This window comes from Phodopus roborovskii, unplaced genomic scaffold (genome assembly GCF_943737965.1).
Source record: "Phodopus roborovskii unplaced genomic scaffold, PHOROB, whole genome shotgun sequence".
Classification (NCBI taxonomy): domain Eukaryota; kingdom Metazoa; phylum Chordata; class Mammalia; order Rodentia; family Cricetidae; genus Phodopus; species Phodopus roborovskii.
Window position 1 is genome coordinate 79,304,080 of NW_026126418.1, and position 27,005 is coordinate 79,331,084.

Here is a 27,005-nt window from a genome sequence, read left to right on the forward strand (position 1 = left end):
GTTATTGTAGGATCCTGATAGACAATACTGGTTGTATATATTATTTATTTTCTCAGACACAGGGTCTCATGATGTTGTCTATGTTGGATTTGAATTTCTAGAATCAACGAAACTCCCACCTCAACCTATAGGCACAGGTGGCCATGCCTGACAGATCAGATTATATTTACATTTTAGGAATTGGCTGGTAAAATACTTGCCACATATACATGGGGATCTCAGCTCAATGCCTAGTAAACAGGTAAAAGGCAAAATGTGATAACATGTTTATATTACCATCATTGAGATGGACTTGGTGCTCATTGGCCAGCTAACCTAGAATGACAGGCAAATCCTTGGTTCTTGGCAGCATCAATCTATTTCAGAGAAGATGATGGCATTGAAAAAAACTCCACATGGAGTTTACTTTCTTTGTGGCAAAAGTAGCCACTGGGCAAGAAAGTGCCCTTGCTTCAACTACTGACAGTATGCTGTCCAAATTGGACAAACAGGCACCAAAAAGAGTGACTGTGAACTTTTCCAAGACAAGGCAAAACAGTCCTTCAGAAAATCCCACAGAAAAGCCTGTCAGATATTCTAGGCTTATAGGCTGAAGATAGATGCCCCAACATTGCAGAGGAATTTTGGGTGACTGTCCAGGCAGCCAGCTGTTTTTGTCATTTCTTGATTTTTTAGAAGTTGCTTGCTGGCACTTCCTGTTTACTCAGTTAATATTATTTCCTTCTTGGGTACCTGAGGGAGTTGAAATTAGATAGTGATAGTTATAGTTTTTCTTGTTTACCAGACTCAGAAAAGAAACTCACTAAAGATGTATTAAGTATGAAAGGTGTGAAAGACATTAAAATTTGATAATGTAAATTAGAATAGAAAGTAAATTAGGTATAAGACTTCAGACTCACCAAGATAGTATAGATAATGAAGTATTTTCTGTGAATTTGTCAAATGCAAATGAACTAAACATTGTTAATGTACTTACTGTCTGTGTATATTGTATATAGTTATTATACATATCATATGTAGTTTTTATGTTAGTTGTAGCTTTCTCTTTTTGTATTAGACAAAAAAGGTGAATTTTGATATATTGGAGATCAAAATAGCAAAGCAGCCACACTAGTTAGGTACACACCTTTAATCCCACCACTTGGGAGGTAGAGGTAAACTGATCTCTGTTAGTTCAAGACTACACTGAGCTACACAAAATATATCCAGTCCTACAGAAAAATAGCTCACATAAAGATGATCTCAGCACTTGGGATCACACATCTTTAATTCCAAGACTCATGAGAGGTATTTAAGACAGGAACAGTCTCCGAGCTGGCATTCATTCTCCAGTCACATTGAGGATAGGAAAGCATTTATTCTCCAGCTACGCTGAGGAGAGGTAGCAGTCTGAGGTTTGGTGAGAGCCTTTTGCCTCTGAGGATTTGTGGTGATAGAATTGCCTTTTCAGCAGGGTAGAGGTAAGATATACTGGCTTGGCTGCTTTAATTCTCTGATCTTCAGCTTGAACCCCAATATCTGTCTCTGAGTCTTTTATTTATTGTGCTACAACCAGTGAAAGACCCTATCTAAAATAACAAGATGTAGGGGGTAAGAATGCTCAGCAGGTAAAGGGGGTCACAGCCATGTCCAGCAACCTGTTTGAAACCAAATGGTAGGAAAAAAACAAAAACAAAAAAAACAAAACAAAACAAAACAAAACAAAAAAAAAAAACCGAATCATGATCTTCACAATACACAATCCACTCCCCAACATGTATGTGTGTGTGTAACTGAAAACAATCACAATTTAGGGGGTATTAGAGAGATGGCTCAGCAGTTAAAAGCACACTCTATTATTCCAGAAGACCCAAGTTTGGTTCTCAGCACTGAAATGTTAGGCAACTGACAATTGCCTGTAACTCCAGCTCCAGGGGATCCAATACCCTCTTATGGTCTCTGTGGTATATAGTCACACACATGCATGCACTCACACACGTATACACATGCACACACACACATACACAATTTTAAAAACATGTAAGTTAAAAAATATTAAATTGAAAGGCTTGGTGATTCATGCCTATAACCTGGAAGGCTAAGACTGGAGGATCTCAAGTTCAAGGCCAAACTGAGCTACAAAGCAAGACTGTCTTGAAACAGAACAAAACCTCCAAAATTAACTTACATCAATAAACATAGTATCCTTTTAAAAGGTCTATTTTCAACAAATACTCATTGAGGATCTAGAACAGATTCTGTCTCAGATGTTAAAGACAGGATAGTAAGCAAAACAGAAAAACCCTATCTCCCTAAAGATGACATTTGGACAGGTATGCAAGTGATAGATACAGGCAGATCCCCAGTAAACAAATGAATAAATTATATAAAGAGCTCAGAGGTCTGGGCACAGAGCATGGAATTCAAACAATTATATGAATAGCACAGGTTTTTAAAATCAGACTGTTTAAACCCAGCTTTGCTACCACTTAGTTGTGTGTGACCTTGGGTTTGGAGAGATGGCCCAGCAGTGGAGAGTACTGGCTCCCCTTCCAGAAGACCTGGGTTCATTTTCTAGCACTATACAATGGCTCACAGTGATCTGTAACTATAGTTCTAGGGGCTTTGGTACCCTCTTCTGGCCTCCACAGGCACTATATGAAGATGGTGCACAGGCATGCATGTAAACAAAATATCCAAACATATAAAATAAAGATATATGTGCATCGATTTTCTTATGAATCAAATGAGGATAATAAAAGTAGAAATGGCAGGCCTATAATTACTGTAGCTACTTGGGACGCTAGAGCAGGAAGAATATAAGTTCAAGGCTGGTCTGAGCTATATAGCCAGCCTAAGCAACTTAGTGAAACACCACTATCTCTAAGTAAAAAAGAAAAAGAGAGTTGGGGATGAAGCTCAGTGGTAGAGTCTTTGCCTAGTATATGTGAGGCAGTACATTCAAACTCAATACTGAAAAAACAGTGACAAATTATCTCTGTGAAAATTAAATGTGCACAAATACATCAAGCATTTAGAAGAATACATAGTACTAGCTGTCATGACACAAATGTTAACTATCATGGTTATGAAAAACAAAAAAGTCAAAAGGTGAAAAAGACATATGATCTGAAACATGGCAATTAGGGTTTATTCAAACACTTAACAAATATGAGGTACCTTTGAAAGGGCATTTAAGATAGAAAGGTCAGAATGTAAAGGGCCAGAGCAAAAGACTGCCTAGAACATTAAGGACTGTACTAGTTAGTTTTGTGTCACAAGCTAGAGTCATCAGAGAGGAAGGAGCATCAGTTGAAGAAATGCTTCCAGTGTAGGGCATTTTTTCTCAGTTAGCGATCAGTAGAGGAGGGACCAGCCCATGGAGTGTAGGGCCATCCCTGGATAGGTGGTTCTGGGTCCTGTAAGAAAGCAGACTGAGCAAGCCATTGGAAGCAAACTAGTAAGCAGCACTCCTCTCAAATGGCCTCTGCATCAGCTCCTGCTTCTAGGAGTCTGTCCTGCTTGAGTTCTTGCTTGACTTCTTTCAGTGATGGACTATGACCCAGAAGTATAAGCCAAATAAACCCTTTCCTCCCCAACTTGCTTTTTGGTCTCAGTGTTTCGCTGAAGCAATAGAAACCCTAAGGAAGATAAGGACCAGGAAGGAAACAGTGTAGCTGAAGAGATTGGCAAGGAAGGTCAAAGATACCTGTGTGTCCACATGTGTCTTATAGTCTGAGTAAGATAAGAATCCATGGGAGAGTATGAATAGAGAAGGTTTATCTGAACACATAAGGCACATATGCAGGAGTTAAGAGGTAAAGAAGGAAGAATAAGTAAGCCTTGCTGGGAAGCCACTGCAATAACTCAGGTGAGGGAAAACAGTGGCATGGACCAAAGGAATGGCAGTGGAGTCCATGAGACTTGGGACCTTTAATTAGATCTTAGACGGTTTCATGAAATGCATGTACTATAGGAAGGAAGGAAAATAACACTAAGAATGAAGCCACAACTTTCAGCAGGAATAATTACAAAAGCAAAATAGGCACCAACTGAGGTAGGGAATCTGAAGTCTGAAGTGGTATAGAATTGTCTTGGGTATAGTTGTTTCTGTTAGTTTGCACTTGTTTGAAGAATTTCCAACTGGATACATGTTGGAGGCCCACTGACTCTGGAAACTGTTGTTCACATTTCCTAAAGTAGCTTGGTGTCTTCCCCAGTACCTGCATTATAGTGTGTGTGTAATCTCATGTGACGAGTATATGTAATCTCATGAAAACATCTCAATCCTATGGGCACAAATATCTGCGGGTGGTCAGGAAGATGATTTTTCATTTAACTGTATAATTTTGATATACAGAAAATATTCTAGGATATGCTTCAAACTAGATCTATTTTTATCTCAGAACAAGTTCATTCAGAACAAGTTCAAACTAGACTAAAAGGTTTACATAAGATTGAATCAGTCTAAAAGAGTAACAGAGCTCATATCTTTAATCCCAGGACTCATGAGAGGTATTTAAGACAAGAACAGATTTAGTATGTGGCATTTATTCTCCAGCCATGCTGAGGAGAGGTTATAATCTGAGACTTGGTGAAGAACTCCTGCATGGATCATCCCTTTCAGTCTGAGCTTGAGGTGAGAGCTAGTGGATGCTGCTTTGATTCTCTGACCTTCAGGTTGAATCCCAATTATCAATCACTGGGTCATTTATTTTTCATGTTACAAAGGCTGTTTCATGATAACCTGCTTTTGACAGCCATTTGCAATGGCAGAGACCCAGCACTTAAACTTTCAATAATCACAATGAATCTTTTTCCCCCCCAAAGGAAATAATTAAAAAGAATTTCCTAAAGTTACTGGGATTTTTTTTTTTTTAATTTCCAACTAGTGCTACATTACCACAGAGAAATATCCACTTTAAAATTAATGGAAACATGTTAGGCAAAATATGGGTCATAGCTGTCACACAGATCTTGTTTTATCAATCACTTCCTCCTTCTGCCAAGAAGCTCATACTAGCATGCAAAGCTCCTTTTCTTCCAAAAGAGGAAAGAAGAGGAATTTGGACTAAGAAAGGAATTTAATCTTTAGCATAAAGATTCCTTATGAAGAAAATATGGATACAGTATCTTCACCTTACCATTCACCATGTATTTATTAAGAGTCTTAAATGGGAGGTAGGGGGAGGACAAAGATGTATGTATCCAAATAGCCACAGTGCACACATCAGGGAAAGTACGCATTTGCTGATATTCAGAACTTTATATTCTAGGTAGAAGCTTTACCTGAAAATATGATGTAAGCATAAAGGAAGGCCTAAAGACCTGATGTAAGAGTTTACCACCCAACTAAATGATCCATCTCAAATATGACACGTCATATCCACTCACCCAGTTTCTTGTATCCATTCTAAAACAGAACCAGACAAACTAGGGTTATGATACTTTGAATAAGGGCTTATATAAAAAAGGCAAAAAGAAATAGAGACAAGCCAAGAGGCAGTGGCACATGCCTTTAATCCTAGCACTGGGGAGGTAAATACAAGTGGCTCTCTGTGAGTTCAAGGCTAGACTGGTCTACAGAGCTAGTTCCAGGACAGTGCTGGTATTAAAGGCGTGCACCATCAAGACCTGGCCATGTTTTATTTTTAAAATGAAACTAAACACGAGAAAACAGAAAACATACATATTGGTTCACCATTCTTGGATACAAAGCTATTTTCACTGCCATGCTAGAATAAACTGACTAATGTTTGCTTCTCCATTTATGTTGACATTCACAGTAAAAAGGAGCAGAAACAAGCACCCAGCTCAGTGTGGACATGCTTTTCCCTAATGAAATACCCGGATAGGACATAAAAGAGGCTAAAGCCCATCTCATTTTAGTGACATCTAGTAGCTTAGAATTTGTTTCTTCCTTTCCTTTAATTATATGTGCACTGGTGTTTAGCGTGCATGTATGTCTGTGTGAGGGTGTCAAACCTTGGAGTTATAGACATTTGTGAGCTGCCATATGGGTGCTGAAAACTGAACCTGGGTTCTTTGGAAAGCAGTCAGTGCTCTTAACTACTGAGTCATCTCTCCAGCCCCCAAGGATTTGTTTCAGTAATAAAATGTTGCAAAAGTACATCCTGGTTAAACCACTGTCACTCATTCCAACATTCAGGCTCAATCATGAAAAAACAAAGCACATGTGAAATTGTTAATATTTAAGATCATTACTATGTAACATAAGATGGAGTTTCACTTAAACTATAATAGTTAGCTGTGCAGAAATGAAGTGTTTAAAAACTAGAAAATAAGACTCCCATATCATCTCTAGATCTGTAAAGAAAACATTCTGGGTTATATAACAAAAATAAACCTCCCACCAGAGATCTTGGAAATCTTGAATTTTTTTTTTTTCTGCAGGATTTATTATTTTCCACTGAGAGTCCATTCATGCGTTTCTTCTTGTTTCTATTCATAGCATCAGATCCTGACTAGCATGCACAACCTCAAAAGAAAAGAAACACTAAATACAAACTGTAAAGTTAAATAAGTAAAACAAAGCAAAATAAAAGGGCAAATGTTAAAAATGGGGATCCTGGGACTAGTGCTATATACCTGGCACACACACTAACTCTCCAGGGACTTACCTTATAGGCAATACTGTTGGAAGAGTCCACAATGATAAACAGGGGTTTCCTTGTGAATGGATAGAGGTCTCCAGGATGAAGGCTGCAGAAAAAAGTAAAGCAAAGAAAAGCAAAGCAAAACAAACAAACAAACAAACAAGCAAAAAAAAAAAAACTCTGAGGAATTTTATAATTGCATGGCCAAGTTTCAATAGGTTATTTCTAAATCTTGACTTTTGTGAGTGATGTTGTAATGAATATGGGGTACAGGCATCTGGTTGAGATAGTGTGCTAAGTGACATAATTTCATTTTCTTTAGAAATGGGGTTACTGTTTTACAGTCTGCTTTTCTTCTTCTTTGTGTATGTGTATTGGGCTTAATGTTGAGAATCTTCTTAAACCATTTTTTCCCTTATTATTTAAGGCAGTCTTTCAATCAAACCCAGAGCATGCTGAGATGTGTACTCTGGGAAGCCAGCTTGCTGCATGAGTTTCCTCTTCCCCAATTACATGGGTTCTGGGATCCGAACCTGGTTCTCTTGTTTTTGTGGCAAGGAATTTAACTATTGAGCCACCTCCTCAGCTGTATAGTTCAAATTTACTTATGTATTTATTTATTCATCTGCTCACTCATGAATGATTTTGCTGTGTAGCCCACACAGGCTGTATTATACTTGTAAGTGCTAGCATTATTGGTATATGTCATTATACTTGGTCTATCTTAAAGTTTTTAACATTTATTTATTTTGTATGTATGATCTCTTTCTTTCCCCCTAGCTCCCCAATGTCACACACCTTCACCACAGTGCTCATGTGGAGGTCAGAGAACAACCTGTGGAGATTTAGTTCACTGCTTCACTCAGGTCATCAAGCTTGGTGGCAAATGCACTCACCTGCTGAGCCATCTCACTAGCCCTTATTTTGACATTTTGAGGAATAACCATACTATTTTCCATAATAATTGTACCAATCAAATTATATTCTCACAATATTCTTCAAGGGCTCTCTACTCATACCCTCAACAATCCTTGTGTTTTGAACAATTATCCAACCAGATGCTAAGTAATCATTTCTCATGATTTTAATTTGTACTTATCAGATGATTAGTGATGCTGTACATGTGAATATAATATGTGTTATATTCTCGAAAATAAATGATTTAAAACTAAGGTGAGCAACACTGCCACATGTGGCTTGGGGAAACTTTAGTTGTAGCATGAATAATTACATACAGAAGCCTGGTTGACATTTAATATAAAGTATTATCAGACAAGCCCAATGTTCATTAAAAGCAGAATTTTCTCTTTTAGCTAGAGAAATTCTAAAGATAGTCTGTGTTATAAAAACAGCAAGCCTTCATACAAGAACACAAACAAGTGCTATCAACAGTAGTCTAAGGGAATCTGTCTAGCAGCAAAATGAAATTCCCATTTCTCTTGATATTTAAAGAGGTTTGATCCACAAAATAAAAAGAAGTACTAGAATACATACCAGTGCATTTCCTTGTGGGACTGATTTCGTTTGTGAACTGCATCTCCATTTATAATGTCCCGGTTACTATTAGTAAGAACACCTCCAAAGTCATAAGGACCTAAAGAACAAAGAGAAGAAACCTAGAATTCAACAGGAGGGAAACAGACTGATCTGAAGCTCAGATGCAAATGTACCAGTGAATCTCCCTTTGGTATAAGTGTAAGATAAGCACAAAACATTTAAATAATCTTTAAATTTAACATTTTACTATAATACAATATTTTCTTAAGCACATTGCCTACCTCAGTGCTTTTAAAAAATCAGTTAATTATTTATCAGCTTTTCAAACAGAATATAATGAGAAACAAAATAAGAATCTACAGCCAGGCATGGTGACACATCCCTCTAATCTCAGCATTCAGGAGCCAGAGGCAGGTGGATCTCTGTGCCAGCCTATATAGTGAGCTCCAGGACAGTCAGGAACACATACAGAGACTCTGACAAAAACAAAGCAAACAACAACAAAAGACAACAACAAACAACAACCAACCAACCAAACAACTAAGCAACAACAACAAAACCGAGAATCTACAGCATCCCATTAATTTGGGTGGTAAAAAGGGATAGAGACCTGGGATGTTTAAAATAACATTTACACTTTGAACAAAATTTCAATCTGTGGTTCAACAAAAGTTAAAAAAGCTGCTACCTTGCAAACTGCAGTTTCTCTCCCCCCCTCCATATATGTATTCAGGATTCAGGATTCTCCTTATGTTGCACAGGCTGGTCTTGAGCTCCTAGGTTTAAGTGATCCTCCTGCTTTAGCATCCTGAGTAACTGGCACTACAGGGACACTATTGTATCTAATCCAGTAAACGTATTTTAAATTGACTACTACATGTAAAATTTAAAGAAAAATCAGAATTGAATGTGAAAATTCTGATTAACAAAATTTTATTTTTATGAAATATTCTGCCAAATTCCAGTACATGGAAAATCCATTATTTTACTATTATGTAAACCTCTTTAATTATGGTTTACATGTTAGCATTTCCCCACTGGTCATAAGAATTAGTTAACTCTTGTCTAAGTTGAACAGTGACTGTGGAATGTTCGGCTAATCTCTGAGAAAGATCATTCAATTAGTACCTATATCAACTACAGAATGTAAAATAAGAGGTCAATAGTCTAATTTAAGACCCAGAATAAGTGCTTTAATAACATATTTTCAAACAAGAGATACTTAAATATAGAGTGGCTAACATTTAAACAAGAACTAAGGCAGTTACTGATGTTGTCTTCTTCTCCCTCCCTTCTTCTCCTTCTCCTGTTAAGTGTTCTACACCCTATCTTCTCACACAGTTGGATTATAGTCCTTTAAAACATCACTACAACATAAAGACTATAGAGATTTGCTCTGTTTTGTTTTCACCTTATACTTTGTAGGTCATGCAAGGAAGATGGTAGGTCATGCATTTTATAAAGGAATGCCAATTCCAACAGACAGATGAGGAGGAAAATGTTGAAAATGTTAAACTACTTACTTCAAAGTTTTAATTCCTTCACTGACATCTAAGTTGTTCACATAGTCTGAACAATTTCTGAGTTCCTATGTTCTGTCAGTTTTATGTTTTAGTCTGAAACAGCACCCCGATATTGCACAGACTGAATCCATAGTAATAAAATAAAAAGGATTGAAAATAAAATCATAATAAGGACTTGAACTTTCACAGTTACAAAAGTACACTGATTTCTACTAAGACTTTCGGCCATAATTATTGCCTCTAACCAGATCCCTAAATGTATTAAAAACTTACAATGATCAATGATGTCAAATAAACAGGTTGGCAGATTCTATAATCCTTTGCCATGTCAAACATCCAACTGCATATGCATAAATCTACACATGATTTTTTTGGACAGATTTGATATCAAAGTATGAATTTGATCTATGTATTGTTTCAGGATATTTGGACTTCAAGGAATAATAGTTGAATGTGGAGAATTAAGCACATTCTTTTCAACACTGTCACTAAACAAGCTTCTCTAGAAAGCTTGAGGTGGTCTCTGGGCTGTGGGCCATTGTCTTGTAGAAAATAGAGAGAATTCAAGCCCTGCTCACAGTGGGAGCATTCCTTTATTGTACCTTCACCATCAGAACGACCTGTGGGGAAAACACCAGTGGCTGACAGGTAAATCAGAAGCACACTATTGGCAGGCAGCTCCTGAAAGGAAAGAAAACCACACACACAAAACCACAGACAGAAAAAAAAAAAAAAAAAAAAAAAAAAAAAAAAAAAAAAAAAAAAAAAAAAAGTTTTATTTAAAATTCAGGGCAATTTAAGGGTGTGGGGAAAGTGATATTGTTTAGCACACTGCTGTCATTTCCAAGGGAATTATCATATTCCCATTGTTCCAACTTAAAATCACATGGTAGAATTCACTACAATATACATTGCCTAACTGTTGCTCAAAGCTATGAACTCATATTCTACTTGCAAATCCTCACCTGTTAGAGCATGTTCTCTGAAAACATGAAGTGGAGAGAGAAAGATCTCCACTGGAGAGAAAAAGGGCAAACTCCCCTCCAAACCTCCCTCTATATAAAATTTAGGGAGATACCACCTAATTTCCATCATTTTTTTTTTTTTTTTTTGAGGCTGCCACATTGGCTTCAACTTTGCAGATATATCCAGGTTGTCCTTGAACTTGCTACTGTGTGGCCCAAGAAGGCTTCCAACTCCTGTGCAAAAGCAGGACTGTAGGCATTTACCACATACTTCTTTCTATAAGATAGTAACAATGCCTCACAAAGCTGCCTGAGAACATCTCTGCTATACATTCTGTTCTTGTTTCTCAGTTTTGCATTGCATGTTAAGCCCAAAGTTCTTTAATAATAAAAATCTGGAGGGGAGAGAATGATAATTAACCAATAGTTTCTGATTGATGGCAAAAAAAAAAAAAAAAAAAAAAAAAAAGAAAAGAAAAAAAAATACTTACATTATCAGAAAACACCATTACCCAAATAGCAAGGGTCAGAATCACTACCAGAACAGCACTTATACATGTTCATAGATCACTATATACTTTAAGTTAGGCATCTGAAGAGTGACCAAGTTCACCATGAGCACACTTTCCCCACAGAGAAAGGACGTGAGCACACTTTTCCCACTGAAGAAGAAAGGATGGGCCAAACATACCTTAAAAGATGCTGCTAAGAAAGTATACAGCTGGCTGAAGGTTGGTTTGTACAGCAGATACTTGTGGGGGTTTTCTCGTTTGGTGGGCTTGTCAGCTGACTCCTATGGTGACATACCCAAAAGAACACTTAAGTGTTATATGACAGCTGAGTTATCAGGGTCAACAGTCTCTATGCGTTTTATCAAATGTTCTTATTTTAATTTTATTCAGTGTCTATAATTGTGCCTATTAACTTCTCTGTTCTTTTGAGAGCTCTTTCTGTTTTGTCATAGGAACTCACTATGTAGCTCAGGCAGGCCTCTAACATGCAACAATTCTGTTTGGTCATCTAGTGTGCCTTACAGCTGTGAGGTGCCCATGGCAGGCTTGAGAGAATTCTTTATTTACAGGCATAAGAGCCAATGCAGTAAGAGTTACCACTCTGGTAAATGTGGGCAAAAGGTCACCTGTATTCCTGGTTTATTCATCTGGGAAGCTAAATTCATTGGCTCCCTTTCCAAGGCTTGCAACATCCGGAACATGTCAACAGTCAGTTCACTGAATTTAACCTGAAAGAAAAATATATCTGGTCATTAATGTAATAAGCAGAACTTCTGATCTCTTTCTACAAAAATTTTTCAAGCCAGGATTTCTCAGTAGCCCTGGATGTGGTGGAACTCTCTCTGTAGACTAGGTTGGCCTTGAATTTAGAGATCTGATTGCCTCTGTCTCCCGAGTGATGGGATTAAAGGCATGTACCATCACTGCCCAGCTTAACTTCTGGTCTTTAATCATATTATTACTCTTGATTTTCAAGTATACATAATAACAGCTGATTATATATATATATATATGAATAAATATATATATTCATTTTTTAATATAGAAGTTCCTTCTTCCCCTCATTTCCCTTCCCTCCTTCCAATCCTTTCCATGTACCACCTGCCTTGTTACTTCTTGAAATCATGGCCTCTTTTTCTGTAGTTGCTATTAGTGTATGTATTTATGTGTGTGCATCTAAATATATACATACAACCTGCTCAGTCCATTTAGTGCTACTTATATGTATATGATTTCACAGCTGATCACTTGGTATTGGATAACCAACTAGGGAATGCATCCCTGAGGAGGACTATTCTTCCACAGGTAGCTAAGGAAAGCTGCCTGTAGTTCTTTGTCTGTGGTGGTTTGGGATTTTTCTTTGTCTGAGACAGGTTCTTACTATGTTTCCATGGCTGACTTGGAATTTTCTATGTAGACCACAATGGCCTGGAACTCAGAGAGACTGCTTTTGCTTCCCAAGTGCTGGGATTAAAGGCATGCACCACAATACCCAGAGACAGATAATATTTTATTCTAAAGCATTTCACTGCAAGACTTTCAAAAGGCAAATATGGCAGAAGAAATGTGCAGTGACACTCCTATGTTCACTATCCACTTTGTATAATTAACAATGTTTAGGTTGTTCATAATACATCAATTTCCTCAAATGGATTTTAAAAAGCAATAAAAACTACAAAAACAGTCCTACAAAAAATGGTAACATTTGCTTAAGCTGAGCTATGTCTGGATTCATACTTTATAATTTTTTCAATGTTTTGGTACTACACAGCATTTAAGAGTGCATCTTTCTCATGGGGTTGGAGAGATAGATGAGCAGTTAAGAGCACTGGTTGCTCATCCAGAGGACCCAGGTTCAATTCCCAGCAACCACATGGCAGCTTACACATGTCTACAACCCCAGTTTCAGAGTTTCTGACACCCTCACACAGACATACAAGCAGGCAAAACAATGAACATTAAAAAAAAAAAAAAATCCATCCTTGTCGATTTCAGTAATACTTAAGCAGAAGATCTAGGAACATGGGATGACAGAACCAAGGAGAGGTTTAAATTGTCTTCTTCTATAAAGTAGAAATGTTTTAGTTAAGGTATTTGTTTAGGAAGATTATTCACTCAAGTCTCAAAGCTGCACCTCAGACCAGGTGGTGGTGGCACACGCTTTTAATCCCAGAATCTGGAAGGTAGAGGCAGGCAGATCTGGTCTACAAAGAGTTCTAGGACAGACAAGGCTATACAGAGAGACCCTGTTTCTAAAATCAGAACAAAAATGTACCCCATTCATACATACATACATAATACAGTGATTGGGATCAGGATCAGGGGCCTCATGCATGCTCTACCACTAAGTCACAGCCTAATCCCATTTAATATCTCTTTTTAGCAGATCAGCAAAACTCTGTTTCTCCTCATCCAAAATTTCACATGATAAAAAGATAAAAATTATTAATCAAAATCATTAATACAGGTTATTTCTGAAAATATTTAACATTTCAACACACCAGTGAATTTCCGAAACTGTTACAAAACTGCATCACAGCCTCCAATTGTTCACCACCCATCACCTCTACACATAGGACGAAACAAGTTCTAGACAAAGCAAGGAAGGCTTTCTGTTCTTCCACTGTCAGAGAGGGGGTAACTGAGAGCAATGCTTGAAGTCTCACTAATCCTTTTCTGTTGGTTTGGACAGGGTCTTGCCCTGTTATCCAGGATGGCATCAACACACTTGGCTTTTTTTTTGTGTGTGTGTGTGTGTTCTAAAGAACACATTCTACACATGGCAGAGTTACAGTTTCTTTCTTTTTAAAAAACAATTTATTTATCTTTATTTTATGTGCATTGGTGTGAAGGTGTCAGATCCCCTAGAACTGGAGGTATAGGCTGCTGTGAGCTGCTATGTGGGTGCTGGGAACTGAAGCCAGTCCTCTGAAAGAGCAGTTAGTGCTCTTAACCAGTGAGCCACATCTCCAACCCCTGATTTAGTTCTTATTTTCCTATTTCTGAGGTAGTTTGCTAGTTTGGTTACTCTTTTGTTTTTAAAGACAGGGTCTTGCTGGGCATGGTGGTACACACCTTTAGTCATAGCACTTAAGAAGCAGAGGCAGGCTCAGTTCAAACATGCTCCTAATCTCAGCATTTGTGAGGCAAAGTTAGAGATCAGCCTAGTCTACATACAGAGTTCCAGCAAGGGCTACATAATGAGATGCTATCTCAAAACACGATGACGATGACTACTACTAAAGACAGTCTTGCTACACTGCCTAGGCTGACCTTAAGTTACAGCAATACTCCTGCCTTTGCAAACCAAAGTGCTTGAATTACAAGTGTGTGCCACCACACTGAACAGAGATACCACTATTAAAGACCTACTGTCATATCAGCAGAGCACATACATTCCACACTTCAAGCCTAATGGCCTTTACTGAACTCTGAATGCAGGTAGCATTGTTCTCAGTGCAGACTCAACTATATTTATTCTTTTGGCTCTTTACTCACTAACCCTAAGCCATTATTTTGTTTGTTTTGAGAAAGGGTCTAATGTAGCTGGCTACAGCCAAAGACTTCCTGCTTACTACTCCACCTTTCACAGTGCTGGGGTTAGAATTGTATGCCATGAGACCCCATTTTTTGTAGCTTTCAGACTGGAAGTCAGGGCCTTATGAGCACATAGGCACTCTACCAATTGAGTAACATCTCCAGCCCTCACTATCACTTTAATTATTCTCTAATTCTTTATAGTTAAAATTTTTTCCTAGGCCAAACCATGGAAGCAGGGTCACCTGAGCAATAACTTACAGCACATACACACCTGTACAACAATGCAAAAACACAAGTCACTCTTCTTTCCTCCTATGTACCTTTCGAGTATCTGTGGAAAGCAGCCTTGCAGATAGGTTATTACCTCTGTTCCTGTAGCACAAGAAAATATTACCACTCACTGAGATTTCTATGAGTTTCCTAACTCTTCTGCCAACTCCATTGAGTCTTCAATCTACTCTGCACAATTCCATCCCAGATGGTCCTCTCCAGGGGAGATGGGTGAACAGTAGCAAAGTATGTTGCTATACCTACATTTATCTATATGTACATATGCAAGTGTCATAATGAAACCCATTACTTGTCTGATACCTAAAACCTAAAAAATAATAAAAGTTATGAAAACAACCTTCTCAAAATGCAGCCTCCAGCATCTCCCCTCTTTGCCCTGGCCCTTTGCTAGTTTCCTGTGCACTTTGGAAAAGACAACCTTCCTGGCTTTTTCCTGTGCCTCTTGTTCTCTTTAGCCCCTTCCTGCCAAGTGCAACCTTCTACCAGTGTCTCCTCCTCCCAGCCCACCAGGCTTAGACAGTAGCATAACTGTTACTGCTGTTTGGCATCCTTACTCTGGACAACTTCTTACTCTTTGGTTCTTAACCAAAGTACTTTCTCAGAAAAACACCCATCATCTCCTCAGATTAGCTCAAATCCTGATGTCAGACATCAAAACAGTATACCTCTCCTTTGCCACAATGTTGAAAGGTTATCTAAGTAGCTATTTTGTTAATAATTGTTTTTACATGTAAACAGGAAGATCCACCAGTGAAGGCACTTTGTCTTTTTTTCACTTTTATTATTATTATTGTATTTTACATATTGATCCCAGTTTCCTCTCCCTCCTTCACATGGCCCACGACTCCCTCTCCCTTCCCATTTTCCACCTACTCCACAGGGAGGGTGATACCTTCTAGGAAGGTTCATCAAATTCTGCCCCTCCTGTCTCTAGGCTAAGGGAGTATCTCTCCATGGGGAATGTACTCCCAAAGTCCTTTCGTGCACCAGGGATACATCCTGGTTCCACTGTCAGAGGTCCCTTAGACTGCCCAGGACCACGTTCAGGGGGTCTGAGTAGGTCCAATGCTGGTTTCCCTGCTATCAGTCTGGGGGGGGGGTCTCCCTTGTTCAGGTCAGCTGTCTCTGTGGGTCTCTGTAGCCTGGTCTTGACCCCTTTTCTTTTCACTCCTCCATCTCTGCAACTGATTCCAGGAGTTTGGCTGTGGGTGTCTGCTTCTGTTCCCATCAGCTATTACATGAAGGTTCTAGGATGGCATATAAGTTAGTTATCAATGTCATTATCAGGGAAGGGCAATTAGGTAGCTTCTCTACTGTTGCTCAGATTGTTAGTTGGGGTCATCCTTGTAGGAATCTGGACATTTCTCCAGAGTCAGTTTTCTCTTCAAACCTATAATGGCTTCCTCTATTATGGTATCTTTTTTTGCTCTCATCTATTCGTCCCCTGACTCAATCTTCCTGGTTCCATATGTTCTCCTCTCCTCCCCTTCTCTTTCTCCTAACTCCCTCTCCACCCCCAACCCCCCCCCCCATGCTCCCATATGCTTAGGAGATCTTGTTCCTTTCCTTTTCTGTCCCTCCTTGTATCTTAGTTTCTCTGGTGGTGTGAATTATAGGCTGGTGATCCTTTGCTCTATATCTAAAATCCATATATTAGTGAGTACATACCATGATCCTCTTTTTGTGACTGGGTTACCTCACTCAGGATGGTCTCTTCAAGTTCCATCCATTTGCCTGCGAATTTCAACATTCCATTGTTTTTTTTTCCCCCCACTGAGTAGTATTCCATTGTGCAAATGTACATTGTGCAAATCTTTATCCATTTTTCAGTTGAGGGGCATCTAGGTTGCTTCTAAGTTCTTGTTATTAGAAATAATGCTGCTATGAACATAGTTGAACACATGTCTTTGTTGCATGGATGTGGATCATTTGGGTATATGTCTAAGAGTGGAACTGCCGGGTTCTGTGGTAGACTGATTCCCATTTTCCAGAGGAACCGCCATACTGATCTCCAAAATGGCTGTACAAGTTTGCACTCCCACCAGCAGTTGAGGAGTGTACCCCTTTTTCCACATCCACTCCAGCATAAGCTGTCACTGGTGTTTCTGATTTTAGCCATTCTGACAAGAGTAAGATGGTATGTCAGACTTGCTTTGATTTGCATTTCCCTGATGGCTAAGGATGTTGAACACTTTCTTAAATGTCTTTCAGCCCCTTTAGATTCCTCTATTGAGAATTCTCTCTTCAGTTCTGTACCCCATTTTTAAATAGGTTTATCTGGTGTTTTGTTGACTAGTTTCTTGAGTTCTTTGTATATTTTGGAGATCAGCCTTTTGTCAGATGTGGGGTTGGTGAAAATCTTTTCCCAGTCTGTAGGCTGCCATTTGGTCTTGTCTACTGTATTCTTTGCCTTACAGAAGCTTCTCAGTTTGAGGAGGTTCCATTTATTAATTGTCAGCCTCAGTGTCTGTGCTACTGGCTTTATGCTTAGGAAGCAGTCTCCTGTACCAATTCATTCAAAGGTACCTCCCACTTTCTCTTCTAAGAGGTTCAGTGCACTTTGTCTTTTCTGATACACACACACACACGCTTTGGAGACATGATAGATACTTCATAAATACTGACTGGGTTGGGGATGTAGCCTAGTGGTAAATTAATAACTAATAATAATAACTATGTCATTAAAAATTCTCAGTAATTTCAAAGTTAGTATATATACAAACATGGTATAATTGATTAAAAAAAAAAGATTTTATTATGTATACAGTATTCTGCCTGCATGTATGCCGACAGGCCAAAAGAGGGCATCAGATCTCATTATAGATGGTTGTGAGGCAACATGTGGTTGCTGGGAATTGAATTCAGGACCTCTGGAAGAACAGTCAGTGCTCTTAACCTCTGAGCCATCTCTCAAGCCCCAGCATAATTGATTTAACCATTCCTCACAGATGTTAGGGACCTTATAAGGAAAGAATTCCATGATGTGTAAAACTAACCTTTTCAAAGTTAATTTTAAGCATAATTCCTTCACAGTTCTTTACCTGATTATTACAATTACCAATAATGAGTGCATCAGCCAGAGACAACTGTCCCACAATCATGCCTTGCTCCAGCAAGGGGGCTCCTGTTTCAGTGAGGCGATTGGATGTGATAACAATTGTGTTATCATCATTTAACACCATCACAGGGTCTGCCTGAAGAAAAAAGAAGCACATTACCACGGAATATCACCGTTATTTGTTCTTCTCAAAGTCACATACACACCATAAACATACAACACAGTCTTTTTCCTACCTGCGACTGTGACCACTTTTTTCTGAAGAAATTACCTCAATAGGCAGGGTGTGGTAGTGCACACCTTTAATCCCAGCACTTGGGAGGCAGAAGCAGGCAAATCTCTTGAGTTTGAGACCAGCCTGGGCTACAAAAAGAGTTCCAGAATGATGGAGGAAGAGGAGACGGAGGAGGAGGAGAAGAAGAAGATTACCTCAATAAATGCTGCCACCTCTTGAAGCACTAGATTCCACTCTACTTGATCTTCAGTATTAAAGCGATGAGTATAATCTTCAATTTCATCAGACAATTCCTGGTATTAGAAATATCACAAAGAAATGTAGTTATTAAAAATCACTGTAAAAATGCCAGTGAGATGGGCTCAGCAGGGAAATGTCCCTGACACCCTGAGTTCAATCCATGGAACCCATGCAGTAAAAGGAGAGAACCAATTCCTGCATGTTGTCCTCTGATCTGATGCCTATGTGACTATTATGCTTGCACATGCATGCACACATAATAAATAAAAAAAAATTAATCTCATCTAGAGACCCCAGGTGGGAAGAATTATACCATAAGCCCACTACCTCCAGTGCTGGACAGTTGGACACCATTATGGTGAGTGTGTACAGCATGGAGATATTAGAGAGGGGGAAAAGAAACACAGAGGGAGAGGGAGAGAGGGAGGGAGGGAGAGAGGGAGGGAGAGAGAGAGAGAGAGAGAGAGAGAGGGAGAGAGAGAATGTGATTCATATGCAAGGGAGAGAGGCAGATCAGAAGAGGAAGATGGTGAGGAATGGGCTGAGGTAGATGCCCTACTTGCCCAACCCAGGTCCATGGCGATGGCTGAGCCTGGGCTGTGGCACAGGGCCATGACTTGGTCTGTGACCCTGATTACAGCTGTGGAGATTTGTGTTAATGTCTGTGGCTCTGTTACATGTTACATGTCTGGGGACATGTTGGGGGCCATGCTGATCTGGGTGACCTGCAATGCCAACTAGGGCCACAATGGCATACAGCCCTGTACTGTTATCAAGGATCATGTCTACATCCGTGGTCCTACCTACAAGGAGCTCTATTTTGCCCAGGCAAGATGCAGGGCTGGTTCTCCAGATTGCTGTACTTGGTTGTGGGCAGGGCCAGTTCTTCTGTTCTCATGTCCCCCAAGGCAGGATCTCCAACCTGTTACATGGCAATGGTGGGGGAAAGGGCATACTTCCCTTACCCTTGCCATCCCGTGGCATATGAGGGAAGGTGTGGGGACAGCACTCCTGCTCTCACACCCATAGGACAGGTTCACCTACATCCCTACCAAAAGGGTCAGCCCTAGTGTTCTGCTAAAGCAAGATACTGTGCATGATATTCTGTGTGCTGTAACCTGGAAATCAGCTGGAAGTAGTCATAGAAAAGAGTAAGTTGTCCCTTTGCCCTGGTTGAGATGCTAAGTCAAAAGGAAATTCCCTTACATAGGGGACAAAATGGCAATAGATGCAAATGTCACTCCCCTAGAAAAATCTGTCAGTTAATGGCTCTTATAGCTCACCCCTTTGAGTCCCTAGCAGGCAGGACTCATGATTGAGTCCTGTCAGTGGTACTTCTAGAAGTGGAGAATGAAGGGAACAGCCCCCTGCTTTGGTAGCCATAACAGGCTGCAGAAAAGACCCAGTAAGATGTAGGCCTCTGACTCAGCAACATGTGCTAAGTTCCTGACCTTGTCAGACCTTCCAGTCACTAGGAAGCCAGATACCCTCTATGTGGCAAGGAACCAATCAGAAGTTAGCTGGTGGGTTCTGGATACACCTTATGGTAACAGTGGAGTGCAGAGCATAGCAACTAAGAGAAGTCTCAGTGAGGGTCCAGTATCTAGGGTGTAGAAGAAGCCAGAGGCCTCGAACCAGACAAAAGAATCATTGAAATAGACACAAGTAAAAATGTATGGACTGTGTGACACGTTGTGCCATACTATAGCTTCCATACATAAGGTTTTGTGTGTGTGTGTTTTGTTCTTTTTGTTTTACTTAAAAAATTTTATTTTGGGGGGTTGCAAGGGCAAGGGTATGGAGAAGATGAGTGGGATCAGGATGCATGAAGTGAAATCCACAAAGAATCAATAAAAACTAAAAACAAATTTAATCTCCAAAACCAGTCATATTGTAATATTCCTGATAGAAAGTAGCAGAATTATGTTGATCAGTATCAATATCCAACCCAAATTATAACAGAAAACAAAGAATGAAAAACACAGGTTTGCTTCAAAACAAAAAATTTCAGAATGATACATAAAAACTTTATAAAGATCTAATTTCTACTCGGTGTTATATCAGCAATGACTTTATTAACAGAACTGCCTGAATACATACGCATAAACATTTACTGTTAGGACTATGGCTCAAGGTGGAGAAACCCATGGCAGGGGTCAAACACACCATGAAGCATTACTTATATAGGAAGGAAGTTTTATTGGGGAAGGTAAGGGAGTGGGGTGAGGGGGAGAGAGGGAGAGAGGGAGGGAGGGAGAGAGAGAGAGAGAGAAAGAGAGAGAGAGACTGAGAAAAGAAACAGATTTGTCTGCCTCCTCAGAGAATGAGGGTGGGGAAGAGTGGGAGTGGGCAGAGCTTGTCTCTTAAAAGGAACATTTGCACCTTTGTACAGAGCCAGGATACTACCCACTATGCATGCAGGTGTGAGAACCCTTTGCCAGGTCTCTAAGGGACAGAGCCAGGTGTGCCTGGATTACAACATTCCTCCCTTCTTTATTAAAAAGGTAGTGTGTGTGACTAGGTAGGTTCTCCTGGCAGTTCCTCCTGCTTGCTGACAGTCTTGAGGTATGTTGGGACCCTGAAACCTGGTCACTTTTTCAACTAAGTGTTGCTGGAATTATACATCCAACACCAGCACATCTGATAAATCAGCCCTTCCTTCTTTACTTCTGCCCATGCTTTCATGACTGAGAATTTGTTTCTCAACTGTGGTTTCTCGCCATTTGCCTCAAAAGTGTCCTCAAAAGCTCCAGTACTAGGCAGCCACGGTACTCTGGTGACTTCTGAACTTCTGTGCTTGATGGACCACAAAAATCAGCATGTGCCTCTTATACCCAATCCTCCCTTGATCTCTGGGATGCTGAAGATCAGGTATTGGATCTTACCTCACTCATGGAAATGGGCTGCTTATTGGGCAATCCATATCCTGGTATTGCATAGCACCTGAACAACTTCCACCAGCAATCCAATAATTGGAAAGGTGTAACTTATTGCTTCAAGCCTTTTCTGCTCTTTCACCCTGTTTCCTTGTCTACCTCTCATTCCCAGTGTGTGGTCTAGCCACACTGAGACCCTCTCTCCCGCCTGCCACAGCAGCCTTCCACCAAGGCCATGCCTGCTTTGGGGTGGGAACCTCCCTCGACCTGGGAACGTTGTTTTGCTAGGCATCTCATACTCCTGTTCAAAATGTCTCTCTCTTCTGTTTGTTCTGTCTCTGCTGTTGCTGCTGCCTCCACCACACCATCCCTCTTTCCCACCCAGCTGTGTTACTACCCTGCTTCTCCTCTTTGCAGATGCTGGAGGCTCACAGTGGGCTGACTGTGTCTGCTTGGAAATACTTTTTCTTTTCTGTTTCTTATGTATGAAAGAATGCACAAATGGTGTACAGTGAAGCCACATTGTAATTTTGAATACCTGTGTCTGTTATGAGTGTCTTATACTGCTTAAAATCTATAAGATAGCTTATAACACGTGGACAGGCGACATCTTGGCTAAGGGCAGGTCAGATGACCTCACCATCATCTTTACTAAGGGCGACGACCATGTGACCACCACCATTTTGCTTGAGGTTAAAAGAGATACTTAACAGCCATTTTTATTAAAAGCAAGACAGGTCACATGACCTAGGCTCAGGACTGCATGGTTTAGCCCTGTGCTGAGCTGGCAGCCTAGTCTATATTCTGCTTTCCACCTTCAAGTCTGAGACAGGTACAGCCTTTAAAAGCACCAGACAGAGTTCACTCATTCTCTTTGCCTAGTCTCTAGCCTCTTAATATCTTTGTGTCTAATTCCCTCTTAAAATTTCCTCAACTCCTGTTTAAGAAAAAAAAAAAAAAATGAACAATCTTAATGAGCTCTGTTCATTACATCTTCTAAAACTACAAAGTCTCAAATATTTTAAATTGGTATGCACTTTTAAATGGTGATAAAAATTTTAGGTTATAAAGATCTATTTCAGATTAACAAAACATTTACACCAACCAGTCTTTCCTGTAAGCTGTTTACAAGAGTGGTCTTCACTACTGTCTAGTTTTAGTGTTAAGTCTCTATTGGAAAAGGGGATTTTTCTTTACTTTTTTGCCCTTTGAAGGCATAAATTTGACCTGCTAAGTTAAAACTAATTACAGTCAGGCTGGAGGACTCTGGGTAAAACATCCCTCCAGGCAGATCCTGTACTAATGTCATTGTAGACATAACTCAGATGTACCTAATAGACAGTGCTCAAACATTCAGAGATCTAGAGAATATGACATTAAAAAGGTTTTTGTAACAGAGAATGCCAGCCCCTGGCAGCACCCCATTCCATCCAAGAAGACATAAGGGCTGAAGAAACTGCACTTGCTAGCCACTGAGCAAACCGCCTTTCACCTCAGCTGCTACACAGAACTCTTCACACTGTGGACAACAGAACACTGAGGAATCGATTGCCAGAAGTTGACTAGGTCAAAGGTAGGCTGATCTTCCTAAAAACTTTTAATCCATGGAATTTTATGAAGCCTGGCAAGCCTCTGCCTTCAATGATGGAAGACCCTGGGAGTGGATGTCCAGGTGGCCAGTTGGTAAGTCTCTGTCATTTTTAATCATTAATTCAGGTAAAATTTATCTTTCTTAAGAGCTCTGATGCTTTTGAAGACTGGTAGCTTTGATAGGTTAAAGCAATAGCTAAGGCTTCAGCTGCCTTTTCAGTTCTGTGTAAAAATTCAAGACACAGGCCTTGCTTTCCTAGAGCCAATACTAAGTTTAGCTCATTACCAGATTCAGAAACAGATTTCAGGGTGCTTTAAGGTTTATTTGTGTACAGACAGGAGAACTTAAGGTCTAAGACAGAAGCCTAACATATATGAATGAAAGTTATGAGGGTCTGAGGCTCATAAAAAGTGATTTGAGACATTTAAAATAAAACATGGGCCAGATCTCTCATTATGCGAGTGTTAAGACTCCAAAAGTTCATAATCTTAACATTAATCAATAAAGTTCTGATAAGCTATGAATCCATCTCTGACCGAGTACTAAACACCATTCTATAGCACTATACAATCATAACTGCAAGATCAAGATTTTGAAATCCCTTTGGTCGCTTTCTAACTATAGACTTAAAAGGTACTGTTCATTGTGCTAAAAACATCTGTCACAGTTTTCCATATGGAAGAGTGTTAATGCTTTCAACCAAAATATTTCTGACATGAATATACTGGCATTTCTACAGTACAGATTTCAGTACAGATTATAAACAGTGGAAGTGTGTGTCTGAAACTTAACTTTTCACAAACTCAAAGAATTCTTATAAGTTCCTGGGAATCAACTTGGAGGATTCACCTCAAACAGGTCAGATGCATCCCTCATTCAATTACTAGGCCCCAAGCAGCCCAGCCTCCGCACCTTTGCCTGGTCCCAACACCCTTCCATTTAATCACTAAGGCCTAAGAAAAAAAATTTTCCCCCTAAACTTAATCTTGTCTTCAGCTCTGCCAACATCTTGCCAGGTCCAAGGAGGCATCAGAGAGTTCCTACAGCCTAGACAGCAGTAAAACAACCAATTACCCCCAGGATGTGGCAGCAACCCAAATTTTTAGGTACCCCAAAGATGTCTGACACCCTCCAGGTCAGCAGGAAGTAGTCTTGAGAACTTAACACTCTCATTTCCCTCCTGCCATGCTTAACTCCTCACGTTTTCAATAAAAAAAGGGAGGAATGTTGTAATCCAGTCACACCTGGCCCTGCCCCTTGGGAACCTTGCCCTGACCACTCCTGCTATCTTTTTCAGCCATTTCTCTGAGGAGGCAGGCCGGCCTGTCTGCTCTGTCTCTTCTGTCTCTTGCTCTCTTAACCCACTTCCTTCCCATGTTATTTCTACCTGATGGCATGCTCGTGCCCCACAATAAGATCCTCTGAGTCCCACCTTGTGCTGTATTCCTAACATCATACTTTGGAAATAGGCTAATTAGTAGCTGAGGGTGGAAGATGACAGCAGAGTACAGATTTCCTTCCAATGGGCTTGTGAAAATTAGGATATACTTAATGTATTAAGAAGTTTGCCATCAAACTGGGTTTGTGAACACTTGATTGAGGCAGGAAGATTGTCAATTTTACAGATAGCACAGGTTATATAATGAGTTCCAGGGCATCAAGTGCCTTCCAATTACTGGGATTAAAAGATGCAGTACCACATCTGGCTAGATTATAGCTATTTTAAAATACATTTATAATCTCAACAAACCCAAGACTAGCCTGAGTTATATACCAAGACACCACTTAAAAAGAAAAAAAGCTTATTTACCTTTACCAGGTCTTTCACAACATCCATTTTGTTAAGAAGAAGACAAACTACTATAAATCTTGCATAGTATCGGAGTTTCTTAACAACCAACTCAGGCCTACAGTGGAGAAAGGAGAAATCAATCATTATATTAAAAAGGAAAACATGTTTTGACTTATGGATGGCTTTTAAAATTATATTATTTTTAGAACAGAGATTAAAAATTTCCACATCAAACCACAACCTTAATTTGGCAGGTTAACACATGATTGTAATTCTACACCTCAGCTGGTAGAAGCAGGAAGATCAGGAGTTCAAGGTCAGATACTGAGTCCAAGGGCAACCTGGTTTTCTTCCAGTAGTCCTAAAACTTTACTGTTTTCTCTAGAAAGACCCCTTTCCACACAAGATCCAACCCTGTGTATTTATTATTTTCTTGTCACTGTGCTGTTATAGTTGATCATGGCAGGGAAAGCTTAGTACAACAGGACTGGGAAGCAATTTGTTATGTTGAGTTCACAGAAAAGAAGCAGAGTACTGAGGCAGAAATGAGGCCTGCCCAGTAACCCTCAAGACATACTCCCAACAACCTACTTCCTAGAGCCTTCCAAAACCACCACTACCTGAGGACCAAATAATCAATAGTGGGAGCTTGTGGAAACATGTTAGATTCAAATCAGAGTAGGACTCATCCTTTATTTGTTTATTTATTTTGTGGTCATATTCTACTGTTTTGTGTATTTATTTGACTATATTTTAATTACTACTCCATCTGTAAGGTCTATAAAGTAGGGATTTTTGTCTCTATTTTTAATCATTGTCTCTTTAGCATCATGGCACTGTTTTGTTTTTTTCTTTTTTATTTGGGTTTTTTTTGTTTGTTTGTTTTCTGTTTTGTTTTGATTTTTCGAGACAGGGACTTTCTGTGTAGCCCTGGCTATCCTGGAACTTGCTCTGTAGTCTAGGCTAGCCTCAAACTCACAGAGATCTGCCTGCCTCTCTTCTGAGTGGTGGAATTAAAATCCTGCACCACCACCACTCAGCTATTTCTTATCTTTTTAGATTTTAAGGTATTATTTTATGTGTATAAATGTTTGCATGCTTGTGTGTATTTGCACTCCATTCATTCCTCATGCCCAAGGAGGTCAGAAGAAGGGTAGATTCCCTAGATTTGAATTTACAGATTATCGAGAACCATGTGGGTGCTGGGGATTGAACCTATATCCTCTGCTAGAGAAACAAGTTCTCTTACCTGCTGGGCCATCTCTCCAGCCCCATCATGGCATTGTTTCTTATGCACTTAAATTCTCGGTAGATGCTTGTAGAATGAATGAATATATAATGATGATTTAATGTGTTAAAATGTATTTAAAAGGCTATCTGGTTTTGATGTTGAAACATGAGAATGAAATGCAAAAGAAAATCTATCTGCAGTGAAAATCTACAAATCAAACAAAAAGAGTGACTAATGGAACTCTGGTAGAGCATGAGGCAAGGGAATGATAGAACATCAGGGAAGTGTGCACTCCAGCATCACACTATACCATGTCAGATGTTACTAGCTAGTTAAAAAACTTATCAACCATTGACCACAGTGTTCTCAGGAAAAACAAGAGCTTGAAAAGTGGCTCACTGATTAAGACCACTTGCTGCTTTTTTAAAGGATCTGGGTTTAATTCCTTTCACCCATATGCTTGCTCCCACCAACCCTTAACTCCAGTTTTAGGAGATCCAATGTCCTCTTCTGGTCTCCTTTTGTACTAGGCACAGATGTGGTACACAAACATACATGTAAGAGAAACACTCATAAACATAAAAAATAAATTTTATTATTATGTTTTTTCCTGAGACATGGTCTCACTATATAGCTCTGGCTGTCTTAGAATTCACTGTTATGGTGGAAGTTCCACCCAAGCTCCCTCCCCATCTTTCTCCAAACCCTGATGCATCTCAAAAAAGCTTACCAAATTATGACCCCTCTCCCAGAGACCCTCAAGACCACTCCCACAGGGTATTTAAATTGCCTCTCAGAAGAAGACTTGTGGTTTTTCTGTTCTCCCTTTTCCATCTCCTCTCTGGGGGACTGGAAGGCCATCCAGGATTGCTGTATTCATTAAACATGGGCTTTTTCTAATTCAGTTTGATTTGGTCTAATGTGGATTGCTGCTTTGGCAGAGAGGCTTATCAGGGTATAGAAACTTTTCACTCATTATGCAGACCAGGCTGGGCTCAAACTTAGAAATCTGCCTGCCTCTGCCCCCAGAGTGCTGGTACTAAAGGCATATACTGCCA

General features: G+C 39.7%; 1 protein-coding gene across 3 annotated transcripts in view; it reads right to left on the reverse strand.

Annotated features, from left to right (window-relative positions):
• Scai (suppressor of cancer cell invasion) overlaps positions 1–27,005 on the reverse strand; it is a 111,587-nt gene that overhangs the window by 10,692 nt on the left and 73,890 nt on the right. For all 3 annotated transcript variants that reach the window (XM_051185369.1, XM_051185370.1, XM_051185371.1), the window contains 8 exons: positions 24,735–24,831; positions 18,412–18,510; positions 17,966–18,118; positions 11,720–11,821; positions 11,273–11,374; positions 10,219–10,297; positions 8,091–8,190; positions 6,621–6,702 (listed from right to left, as the gene is read on the reverse strand). In XM_051185369.1, coding sequence (XP_051041326.1) covers positions 6,621–6,702; positions 8,091–8,190; positions 10,219–10,297; positions 11,273–11,374; positions 11,720–11,821; positions 17,966–18,118; positions 18,412–18,510; positions 24,735–24,831 — 814 coding nt within the window. The remainder of the gene's footprint in view (positions 1–6,620; positions 6,703–8,090; positions 8,191–10,218; positions 10,298–11,272; positions 11,375–11,719; positions 11,822–17,965; positions 18,119–18,411; positions 18,511–24,734; positions 24,832–27,005) is intronic.